This window comes from Aedes aegypti, chromosome 2 (genome assembly GCF_002204515.2).
Source record: "Aedes aegypti strain LVP_AGWG chromosome 2, AaegL5.0 Primary Assembly, whole genome shotgun sequence".
NCBI classification, from domain to species: Eukaryota; Metazoa; Arthropoda; class Insecta; order Diptera; family Culicidae; genus Aedes; species Aedes aegypti.
Genome location: NC_035108.1, coordinates 386,410,713 through 386,422,939, shown reverse-complemented (window position 1 = coordinate 386,422,939; position 12,227 = coordinate 386,410,713). Strand labels below are relative to the sequence as shown.

Sequence of the window (12,227 nt, the reverse complement as noted above, 5' to 3'; positions counted from 1 at the left end):
ATGACTCTCCCCGGTACTAACTCGAAACCGTCAAAAATATCGAATGTTACAAATATGCAGTTATGGGCAGTGTAGTAAAGATTCTTTTAAAATGACTGCAAGGATTCTATACGACACTGACACGTCATTGAAGAATTCCTGTAAAATTTATGACAAATTCTTTCTACGACCGTAGTTTTGCTCCTAAGCAGCCCATTTGCTAGTTTCTTATAATATTCAAAGTGGTTGGATGTGGTAGATTCCTGACCTTTTTAGAAAATTATTCAATGAGAACTTCTGATGGAACGCTTATTTTAAATTTTATCCCTTATCTGCTTCGCCCCACACTTGTGCTGGAATTTTTTTTTTTGTAAAATGGCCGGATTCCCATATACTTTCTCTCCGTCTTAAATTCTCCTTAGCCAAGGCGACCTCATGGGGAGTGCAACTCATTTTGGAGCGTTATTGTTTAGCAAGAGATGTTTGATCACAAAGCTGGAAAATTATCTCCAAGATTTGTTCATCGTACTTTTGGGAATATCTTTAATAAAATGCTGGCGTGAGTTCTTGTTGAAATCTTCTCATCTGCAAGATTTTTTGTTGGATTTCGGCAAGATCTATTTAAGGAATTTCAATATCAGACTCTTGAAAATATGTTTCAGACTTCAGATGGTCTTAGCCAGGCTTGATAATTCTCCCCAACATCATCAGAGTTCGGTGACATACTCTAGAGCAGCACACTGCCTTTGCTTCTTTGCGAGGGAGCGAAAAAATACTAAGCAGAGAGGCAACGAAAAATGAGCGAGGAAGATGCAGCACAAAACACAATAGAGCAAAATATCATTAGTCAAGAGTACCATCACTACTTCGTGAGGGCTGTTTTGTTCGGGCGGGACACTCAAGAATGCTTTTGAAATGTGTGTAAAGGTGAGCATAGCAATAAGAGAGAAAGAATACCAGAAAAAAATTTCGCATTTTTTTACACCCTCACTCGACGTGTTTGAGAATCTGTGTTGAAAATTTTGAGTGCAATTTTTACTCCTCAGAAAAACGTCAAATCGCTTCATTTTGCATCACAGAGGAGTTTCTTCAAGCCTCGTCTTAGCAGAATTCTTGAATTATATGGCACCAATTTCACAAAATTCCTAAAATTTTGCGGTTGACAAAAGCGATAAATCCAGTATGTCGCGGACTTGTCATGGTCCTAAAGTTTTGACCGTGTTTTACACAAAAATACATCTCTTTCTAATGTATTCGAACCCTCAGAGCAGAATTTCAATAGAGAATAAAAAAATAGATTGGCTACCAAGTACCTTTTAATTCCGCCCTAATTGCTTTTCTTTGACAGATACGCGTATTTCGACTACCACTTGTAGCCTTCTTCAGTGTCAGTTACTCGTATCCACTGGATACTGACACTGAAGAAGGCTACAAGTGGTAGTCGAAATACGCGTATCTGTCAAAGATAGGCAATTAGGGTGGAATTAGAGGTTCAAGGTAATCCAATCTACTTTTTGATTCACAAGAATGCATGTTTTCTCTGGAAAAATAATCTGTTTGTGTGATTTTTGCGGAACTATGTTAATTATAGTTTTAATTTCACAAATTATGATCAAATTTTGCGGATTTCGCGGCATTCGTGACACCAATGTGCCAAAGATATTTGTTGATTCATAAAGAGATCTTTGGAAAATATCCATCAACTTTCATTTTGAGAATATCCATTTTTATTAGTCTGCGGGATGGTTGTAAAAGTCAAAAGGGGTCGCAAACTTTCTAGGGGTTGGAAAGCGCTGGTCTGGAAGTTGCAAATTATTACACAATTTTGAATAAGTTTCGATGTGTATTTCTTTTGATAATCATGGTAAATAAAGAGATTGTTTAAATGTCTATTATTATCTTAAAATTTGGAAACTTTGGGAACTTGATATAAAAAAGTCGTAACTCTAAAATGGGCCTCACGATCCTTTTCAATTTTATCCAGGCATGCAGCTTAGTTATAGAAAACGACTAATGGTAACAGATTTTTTCCTGATTATAAAAGTTTAGGGAGCACCGTTCACACTCGATCTGATTCGGTAAACTCCAAAATAAAATGCAATCAAAAAGTACCTGAATGGGCATATTTTACACTGCCAGGATACGACTGAGTTGCCCTCGGTGGTGGTGCCAACGATTTCATCAACGTAAACAGTATTATTTTCGGACGCATTATTAGCCATGGCGAAAAAGATTTCCGCTGACGTGGACGCACTGGTGACAATGTTATCATCATCATTGTCGTCGTCGTCGTCAACGTTCGATGGAGGGATGGAGGCTGACTGGGTCATCGTCGTCGTTGTTGGAATAACGATAAGCGGCTGGTGAGCTGATAGGGACGACTGCGAGGATGACGGAGATGGACCCGGGAGGAGAAAATTGTGGGTCGTGGTGACGACGACTCGGTGGGTCTCAATTCCGGGCAAAGCACCGTGAACCGTTGAGGGCAGTAGGGTGGAGTAATGTCCCATCATGGTCATCGGTGCTATCGAAGCGAAAGCTGTGGGTGGATAGGAAGATGGTTTATTAGAGGTCAGGGTGGCTCTTTAAATATAATTAAGGATGATTCGTATTTATAGTAAGTCTAGTACACGACAATTAAGACAGCCTTAAAGCCTAACCGCAATCATAGTGGAACGGCAACCAAAGCGGAGCCGGTTCGGATAGAATGGATCTCGACAGAGTTGTCGACGAAAAAAAGTGAACCAACACTAAGTCGATAAGCATGTTATCGTTCATGCTAGCGAACCAGTTCCGCAATTATTGCGTTTGAGGCTTCACAGTTGATGTTAAAATACGCATATCTGACAAAGGATGCAAACACTGAAGGATGAACCCTACTGCTTTTATAAAAATTCGGCAAATCAGCTTTGCGAGAAATCTCCACCTTTGGATTAGCAAACGAAGCGTCCCGAAAATGTCCGTGTAAAAGTTATAAATTTTCATAAACTTTCTCCTCATGCTTGTATTCATACCGCTTCCGTTTACCCACCAACCAATTCGTTTTGACAGCAAGCACCATCTGCTTTGGTAAGCGAAAAATTTATCTAAAAAGCCATACATACCTTCCGACTCGTCAACTGCTGCCCTGGAAAGCGTTGCGATGCCATGTTCACTCGTTGCTCCCGCACGGTGAGCCCCAGAAGCCGCAGTTGTTGGGGCTATTTTTGAGCCCGAAGAATACAGATGTGACTCCTTTGCTACTTTATGATCATTCATATTTACTTTAATTGAATCATTTGGGATAATTGAATTTTCGGCCGGCGTCGTCGTCGTCGTTGTCGTCAGAGTCGTGGCCGGATGCGTCCGGGATGTTGATGCGAGAGTTCCCACCACCATGTCTGGCTGCATCGAGGACGCTGCTTCCGTTGCTGCCCCAGTAGTCGACGATGATGTGGTGGAATTGAAAAATGAACAATTTTTGTCACGTACGTGTCTGCCAAGTTCTTGAGCTAGGACAAAATTTTGTCCGCACTGTGGGCAACTGTTTTTGGATGGGAGGGATGAGAGGTAAAATGAGAACATTTCAAAATTAGCCGAGGTGTGGAAAGTTGTTCAACGCTGAAATGTGTAACTTTTGCTGGCGTAGCTACAGATTATTTTGAGAGTTTGAGGGTTTTAGTATTTCTATTTCTTTTCAAAATACAGAAATGTAGGTGCAACTATCCTCCAATGTAGGACGTTCTTCATTCACGCGATTTTTGTTGTGGAACAGTTTCGAACGATCCCATGTGGTATTAACCCGTATAGGCCTGAGTGGAAGAAAAAATACTAAAACTCTCACCGTTCAGCGAATACTTAACGGATTTCAATATATTTTTGTCAGTATACTCGTAAACATATCTAGTTTCTAAAAGTGGTCATAGGATCTCGGGAATGTTCCTGTGGCCGGAGTTATTGCGGTGGATCACTGGGTCAGGTCGGGTGACAAGGGTTCTGTGCTTCTGTGCCCCTGGAGGTAGGCAAATTTCAAGTCACAGATAATTTCCCAGTGACCCACCGCAATAACTCCGGCCACAGAAGTATTCCCGAGCTCCTCCAACCACTTTAAGAAACTAGATATGTGGGTCAGTAAACTGACAAAAAAAAAATTGAATCCTTTAAGTATTCGCCGAATGGTAAGGGTTTTAGTATTTTTTCTTTCACTCAGGCCTATACGGGTTAAACTGCATAAATGGAAACCCGTTGCTTATGGGATTAACTTACCATTTGTAGTACGGTCGACCACCACCAATTTCACTTGCCTGTTACGGTGTAAGAAAAGCGAGTGTTTTTTTTTTACAAAACACAACAGCTAGAGTTTGTACCCTTTGACAAATACGAGTATTTCGACCTCAACTGTAAGGCCGTCTTCAGTGTCGTGTACTAAACTCGACTGGTATAATACTAAATTCGGGTTTTTCATCTACTTGTAGGTATTCCACTAAACAGCTCGAAGACATACAATAAAAAAAGCGTGACTAATCGGTGGGATTGATGACTGATCCATAATCCATTTGTTTTGTTCATGCATTTCCGAGTAGCCAAAATTTGAACAGTTTTGTTGTAAAAATCAAACCGTGCCAAAGTCAAATGGGCACTGTATTTGGTATTTAGTCAGTGTACCGAGGAACCTTTTGATTTATAGGCGCCTACATCTACACTGCTCCAACCAAGATTGTGTCCATAAGCTGTGGACGGCACAGCCCTTATGAATAGGCATGTAAACAGGGCGATCCATCGTATCACTGTGCTGCTCCCTTGATTGATAAGAATGTCCACTACGATGTGGGTGAAGGGCCGGATAATCGGCGTTGGCCTGATTGCAGGAAGTGATGCTATTGGGGCTTGGGGAATTGCTTTCTGCACCCGACAATGTTGACAACCTTCGCAATGACCGAACGGAACTGCGGAATTAGGAAGCGTTTCCTTACATCGTAAAATGCTGTCTCGTTGTTTCCATACAGAAAGCGGATGTGGTAGCTTTCAACGAGCAGGAAAGTTATTCGATGCTCTTTTGGAAGAAAAATGGGGTATTTGAGATCGGTGGAAGCTATTGGAGCCGCGGCTATGCGACTGTCCATCCTTAGCACTCCGTTGTTGTCAATCATTCGTAAAATCTTGAACAGCATTCTCGATTTCGCTAACTGCTTCGGCTCCTCGCTTGTTGTATTTGAGTGCCGCGTATTCGTCAGGGTACGCCTCCATTAGCGCCTGCCTGTCTTCTTGTCGGAAATCAATGAAACATTTTCTTTACATATGTCTCCACTAAAGGCAATGCGATTCTTGCGGAAGCGCAGAAGGACGACCGGAAGTTTTGTTAACATGTCCGGTCCATTCAATATTATGTCGTTGAATGAAATTTCTTCTGCACGGGCTGCGGCGTTCCATAACATTCCACTTTTATATAATTTAATTTAGTAATTATCCAATTCTTACTTTTAAGAATAACTTGGCTTTGGACTTCTAATTTCTGGGTGTTTTTTCTGGAAGAATGATAAGCGCAATAGTATAAAAGAGAACACCCGATGACAAGTGATGTAGCCGTCAACGGATCGTTCAAACAAAACGGGCGTAATCGGGATTCACTCATTCGAGTGCGAGAATTACCCTGTGGTTTCATCAACATTAACTAAAGCAGTGTTTGGACTATGTAACAAATGTTCATAACTTTTTTCAACTGCCACGGTAAAACACTGAGTTAATAAATTTGGAAGCTTTCAAAAGAACACTTATCGGATACACAGGCTTTGTCTCAGATGGGAACTAACGCCAGAAAGAAGAGGAATAAGAAGATTAAGAAGAATGAGAATAAGAAGAAACAAATTCAAAATTCTACTACCAAGCAGAGCTAAGGATCACGAAGTTTATGATTAGCAGATATTTTGAATTTGTTTATCGGCATATCGGTCTATTTTGCTCGAAGTAAGAGGGAGCTTGGAGAAGAAAGCAATGAATACTAGACGGATAGGTACCGTAAGGGAACGGTGAGAGAAATTGGATTAGATGTTGAAGAGGGCATACCATATGAAACAGTATTACTTGAAACGTCCTTCCTTGTGGCTAACGTCCCCTATGGGAACGGCTTGGGTGTGTTTTGAGAATGACACTGCCAAGACAGCCCAGACACTCTTCAACATCTAATCCAATTTCTCTCGCCGTTCCCTTACGGTACCTATCCATCTAGTATTCATTGCTTTCTTCTCCAAGCTCCCTCTTACTTCGAGCAAAATAGACCGATATGCCGATAAACAAATTCAAAATATAATTATCACGGTCGATATCTTTGTATGTAAAATTAGCAGATATATCAGAAACTTAGAAAGACTATAGTGCTTAGGTTTCCATTGAAGTTAACAAACCGGAAGCTCTCTGGTACACCAGATTAAATATTGAAATGACATCGCCCGTTCCGAAAATGTACTTATTGCATAGATTTGATTTTCACAAACCGAATGTCTCCATGTTGATCTCTGGTGCTCTAAATAAGATTCAAAAATGGCGTTTAGCATCAATTTCCGACATCTGCTTGTCAAACCTATTTCAAAAATACCCATACTACGTAGGTTTCGATTGATTTTCAGCAACCGGAAGTTGCTATATTGCTCTTTGTCCCGTCATATTGGATTCCAAAATAACGTCAACCATGGATTTTCTACATCTACTCACCGGGCGCACTCCGAAAATATCCATATTGTATAAGTTTACAGTGATTTTTTATTCAATTTATAGGGTTTCCCAGAAAGTATGGGTACGACTTTAACATACTGCAATTTCGAGACTACTGCAAATAAACATTTGATTTTCACACATTTCATTCTTGCACTTATTCTTATCAGTTTTGCACAAATCGCGTTATATTTGAGTGACTTTCTTGTACGAAATATTAGCTAGGTTAAAAAGTACGTATAATAAAAATCTTAAAAAAATATATTAATCATTTCCGATACGAGAAATGATCAGACCATCAGTGTTGTGAAAAACTCAATTTCTCGTAACTCACGCTTGAGATTTTTTATACGTGAGTTTTCAATCGCGCAACTCAGCAGCCAAAAAATCATGGATGAGTTGGCTCACCTTTTTGACTCATTGTCTCGTATTTACACAGTTTACTCACAAACGGCAATAATTTCTTGTTAGTATGTTAAAATTATAGTAATCCTTTTTAACGTAAACAACAACATTCATGTTTTACGAGTTTTTAACGGGTTTTTGCGACTGATTCATTATTTACGGTTTGAGTTGATTGAGTGATTTTGCATCAAAATCTCAAGCGTGAGATTTGCGAAGCAGATCTCTAATGAGTTTGCTCTCACGGGAGAGCGTATTGATTGGGATTTGAGTGTGAGTCTGTCAACACTGCACTGCCCATAAACGCATAATTGTCCCAAGTGAATAGGAAATCCAGCAAACATGGGACTGACATGCGTTTATGGGTAGTGCAGACCATCACTTATTTCATTAAAAATTATAAACGTAAGTATATCAAAAATTAATAAAAACAAAAAATCCGATTTCAGCTGTGGTCGATTATTAAAAGGCCTTGAACACTCGTTGAATCAAAAATCGTTTTTAAATCAAAAATTTCATTGTAAAAATATATCTAATCAAACAAACTTTTCATAGGCAGTATTTAAAATTCCTCAAAGAAAATTACAAAAATGTAAAAATATTTATTTGTTTGACAAAATATTGTGATTGTCGTTGTCAAAGTTCTGGGACACCCCATAGTCAGACATGCTTTTGTGACAGAAGTAGCAGTTTTGTGATAGTAATTTTGTTTTCTCGTCTGCCATCATGGATTCAATGACCAACGAATCAGACTTAGCCCGTTGAAAAATATTGTCATAGACATGGATTTTCTACGTAGTAAATTTCATGTTGGAACCAATTACCGTCTTACATCGGGGGATAGCTGTAATTGCTTGTAACTATACGACTTTTTAACTCACCTGTATCTTATGTCCGGATGATCATTGCGGATATGATCCTTCAGCGCCAGGATGTCCGGCAGTTGCTTCTTGCAGATGTTGCACACTTTGGGTGGGATGGCATCTTTTTTACGTTTTCTAGCAGACATCACTTTGTGAGCGGTTGTTTTACGATGCTTCAATGATTCGTTTGGAGTTTTGAATGTTATCTCACAGATTGAACAGTAGTAGGTGGCCATACGATGTAGTTTCTGATTGTGCTGCAACAGTAGCGTATTGTTGTGAAAGGATGCTTTGCATATATTGCAGTTGAAGGCATTCTGGAATGTACGTCTCACACGAAGGGCATCCTCCGGAGTTCCTTCGTTACAGTATTCATGATGTTTGTTCAGCATGGCGTTGTAGCGGAATTCATCTCCACAAAACACACAGCGAATGGGAGTTATCTTTCGGATGATGATCGGTACTGAACGGTTGATTACGGAAATCACTTCTTGGTGATCTTGGTCGAGCAAATGGTTCGTCATTTGAAAGTTATCTGAACACTCAAATTTACAAAAACTACACCACAGTCTTCCGCCAGAGCTGACATTTTCTTCGTGTTCAACTGAATTCCAATGCGCCATAAAGTGCTCTTCGGTGTTGGCGTAGAATCTGCAGGGGTGACACTGAAAGGGTGATTGCAATACAATGCGATGAATATTTTTCAGAATATCGTCGAAGCATTGCTCTGGTCGGTTGAGCATTCTGCGATAGTGGTATCGTGATATCAAATGTTTTCCCAGTAGATGGGTAGGAAGACGAGTCTTGCAGATCTCACATTTTGTGTAGTAGCACTTTCGTTTTCTTTTAATCTTAGCAGATGTCGGTGAAGGGTCATCTTGTAGCACCAGGGGAATTGGAGTTGAGCTTTTTTCAGGGCTAAGATTACTGCTGAAGAAATCGTCTCCCAAATAGACAGAAGGTTTAGTAATTCTTTTTGATAGTTCATTTGAATAGAATCCTGGTTTGACTGCTCTTTCCAGCTCTGATTCTTCCTGTGCTTTTTTGATATGCAGATTAGATTTTAGGTGTCTTTCATAGACAAATCGCGAGGCAAGCTTTCGATTGCATATGCTGCACCAGTAGCTTTCATCAAATGGCTTGCTCGGAAAAGATGGCACTCTGTATTCCAGACGAGTAATTTTCGATCCAGGAACCCATTTCCCCTTGGTGTGCCCCGGAGGTGGGGAAAAGCTTTTGTAATCTTCATCGTCATCCTGTTCGATCGATTTGTCAAGTTGAGCATCTTGATCAGGCCAATGGCGCCACTGTGAAGAGGATGGCCGATTTTCCGGTTTCCATTTGCCTCCGGTGTGGGTTCTGGGAGGTGCATCAAAATCTTCGTCGTCTTCGCTCTCATCTTCCGATGGTTCCGGAGATTCGTGTTGAAAAAACGGAAACAACTCAACTCTTTTGGTTCCACTTATGTCACTAACTGCTTTCATAAGTTTTTCAGAATCATGTTCAGGAGCAATCCAATCATCTTCATGTTCTTGCTCAGGTTCTGGATCTGTGTTCGAAAGTGAAACAGTTGATTTTCTCTCCTTCGGTCGAATGGGAACGTTCAGTTTGCTGGTGGATGCATGTAAATTTCCACTTTTCTTCGAACTACTTTGCAGTTCCAGTGATGAAAAGAACAAATCTGCTCCCAGCTCATAGTCATAATTTACTTCATTTTTGTAATCCGTTTTGCTATCCGGTCGTTGTACCGGATCACTGTGGTGTGGTTCCAAATCATAGTTAAATCCATAGTTTGGTAGTTTCTTATGGTGGTCCGCATCTTTAATGGCATCACCGAAGTCAAACGACGAGTATCCCTGCTCCGAGGGAACAATCCGAGGACTAGGTCCACTGGCAATCGTCACCGTTGCGGGCTTCGATGGCACACAGGCAACCTTTCGGTGTTTGATGTAAGTTTCCAACCCCACCACCGTTCGACCGCATTTGTTGCAGAGATGCGTATCGTCCAGCTCGACCTCTTCGTGCAGCATGGCAACGATAGTGCTGCTCCTGTCACCGGGGGCCTGAAATTAGTAAATCAAACTTTCGGTTTACATTTTGCCGTTGATGTTCTACAGAGCATACTGAAAGTGCATAAATCGAGAAAGCGCAAGACACACTATGCAGTCCGGTAATTATGACCGGTTGGCGAGAGTGTAGAATGTAGTTTTCAAGGTGATAAAGAACTTTCTGATAAATATATCATGTAAAAACATTTATTGCCTTACTTTGCACTCTTGGCTGCGAAAGTGATGGTGCTGCTATTGCTGCCAGCCAGAAGCCTGGTTCGGAATGATAAAATATTGGTTCCAGGAGGAAAACATGACGATGATGATGTTCGTAGCATCCGGGCAGGGGCTTGAGCTAGATGAACTAGAGAGAAAGCTGACCTAAACTTGAGACGACTGCGACGATGCCGAGAGGGCACACAATGGGGGAAAGTTCTGGATACACTTTTCGAAAATGAATCCATTTGGCCGGAATCACTCCAGCATGGCACGGCTTGCAGAAGGCTGATGCAAGTGCAGCAGCTAACCGGAAAGGCCATGTGGTGAGAAGTGACTTGTACAACATCGTCATTTTCCGAATGTGAGTACTATGTACCTCCAGGTCCTGGAAATGCTTCAAAACAAGGAGCACACACTCTCTCGCCTACAGAGTGGCACAAACACGGCATACTGAAACAGCACAAGGAGTACACTATCGGACTGGTTCTGGGCTTTTGAATATATATGATCCCTTGGGAGGATGATTATACTGCCATCTAGAGCTTGTTATGGTCATAAAACTGAAATCCTTATTTTGATGAATGGCCAAAGTTGTTGTCTAATTGTTGGAATAAATTCTGTTGTGATATATGTGATATATCATGGTTATTACACAAATTTATGTACACATACAAACAACGTACTGCTCGGTTGGGCCACTCATATTGGTTCTGGGAAAAGGTAGGTTTCCAAATCTAAAACATTATAACCCAGACTAAGGGAAAGGTTGGTCCAATTTTCCGCAATGGGGTTGCATGTTGAAGTGTGCTTTTGATGAAACAAGATGAATCGTTACTGCTCCTGGCAAAGATGTGCAGTACTGGGCAGAAAAGAAAGTCTCTCGCAGTAGCCCCACTATCATGAGTCATCCACTGTTATGGGTCTTTTCCATTTGCTTTGCATAAAGAACAGAGAGATTAATCATCATGATTTGGTGACTCATAATAATGTTAGTACTTGCATGATAATCACACTCTAATGGAAGAATAAACTCCAAAACGCGTCGTCAACTTACAGACCAACAAAATAGTCGTTACACGTTAGCAAACGAATCAAATTAGGTGATTTTCCGTTGTGTTGGAAGACTGGTGAAACTTCAAATTTGCAGTGGCTGGTAGGCTGGCGACAATTTCACAAACCATCGCGTTTGATGAGGTGCAAAAATTACAATACCCAAGATGTTATCAAAGGTGTTAGATCATTTGGCATAAAGTCATTTGGCATAAAGCCGTTTGGCATAAAGCCGTTTGGCATAAAGTTGTTTGGCATAATGGTCGTTGGGCATAGTAGTCGTTTGGCATAATGAGTCTTAAACCAAGAATTTCATAAAATGACATTCGTTTTTACGATTCTATTGAATCTTTCTGATGATCTGAGGCTTGTTTTGGAGTCAATTGATACAAAATGACATTTTATTCAACAATCATGCTTTTGAATAAACTAAAGCATGTAAGGAAAATTATTGCCAATAGAATTTTATTATTTATCCAGACATTACCCTTCTTTCAAATATCAATTTTTCTTTTGAGTTTCGCTAAATAAAATTAATAAATTAATAAAATAATTCTTAAATAAATTTTAACTCTAAAGATTTTGATATACAGTCGCCTCTCCACATCTCGATATCGAAGGGACCATCGAGATACGGAGAGATCGAGACAAAAACACATTTTTAATGAACACTAGATTGAAAATCACTCCGTTACCAGGAAAATAATAAACAAGCAGACGTTCTGAAATTGTTTTTTTATCCCCAAAATCTAGTCTAGTCACCTTTGATTATGGTCATATCGACATACGTAGAGAAAATTTTGAACAAACAATCAACAGGAGTACCTCGAGATATGGAGATATCGAGATAAGGAGGATATCGAGATATGGAGAGAGAAAATGTATGCAGACTGAAGGGACCGAAGAAATCATCGACATAGGGAGAGATATCGAGATATAGAACATCGAGATGTGGAGAGTCGACTGTATTTAGCACAAA

The 12,227-nt window shown here is 40.3% G+C and overlaps 1 protein-coding gene across 1 annotated transcript in view; it reads right to left on the bottom strand.

Moving 5' to 3' along the window:
• The window catches only part of LOC5564911 (zinc finger protein 236), a 217,313-nt gene that overhangs the window by 73,169 nt on the left and 131,917 nt on the right, over positions 1–12,227 (bottom strand). The window contains exons 3-5 of the mRNA XM_021846929.1: positions 7,950–9,994; positions 3,084–3,502; positions 2,092–2,518 (exon numbers count right to left, since the gene is read on the bottom strand). Of these exons, the coding sequence (XP_021702621.1) occupies positions 2,092–2,518; positions 3,084–3,502; positions 7,950–9,961 (2,858 nt within the window). The 5' untranslated portion in view covers positions 9,962–9,994. The remainder of the gene's footprint in view (positions 1–2,091; positions 2,519–3,083; positions 3,503–7,949; positions 9,995–12,227) is intronic.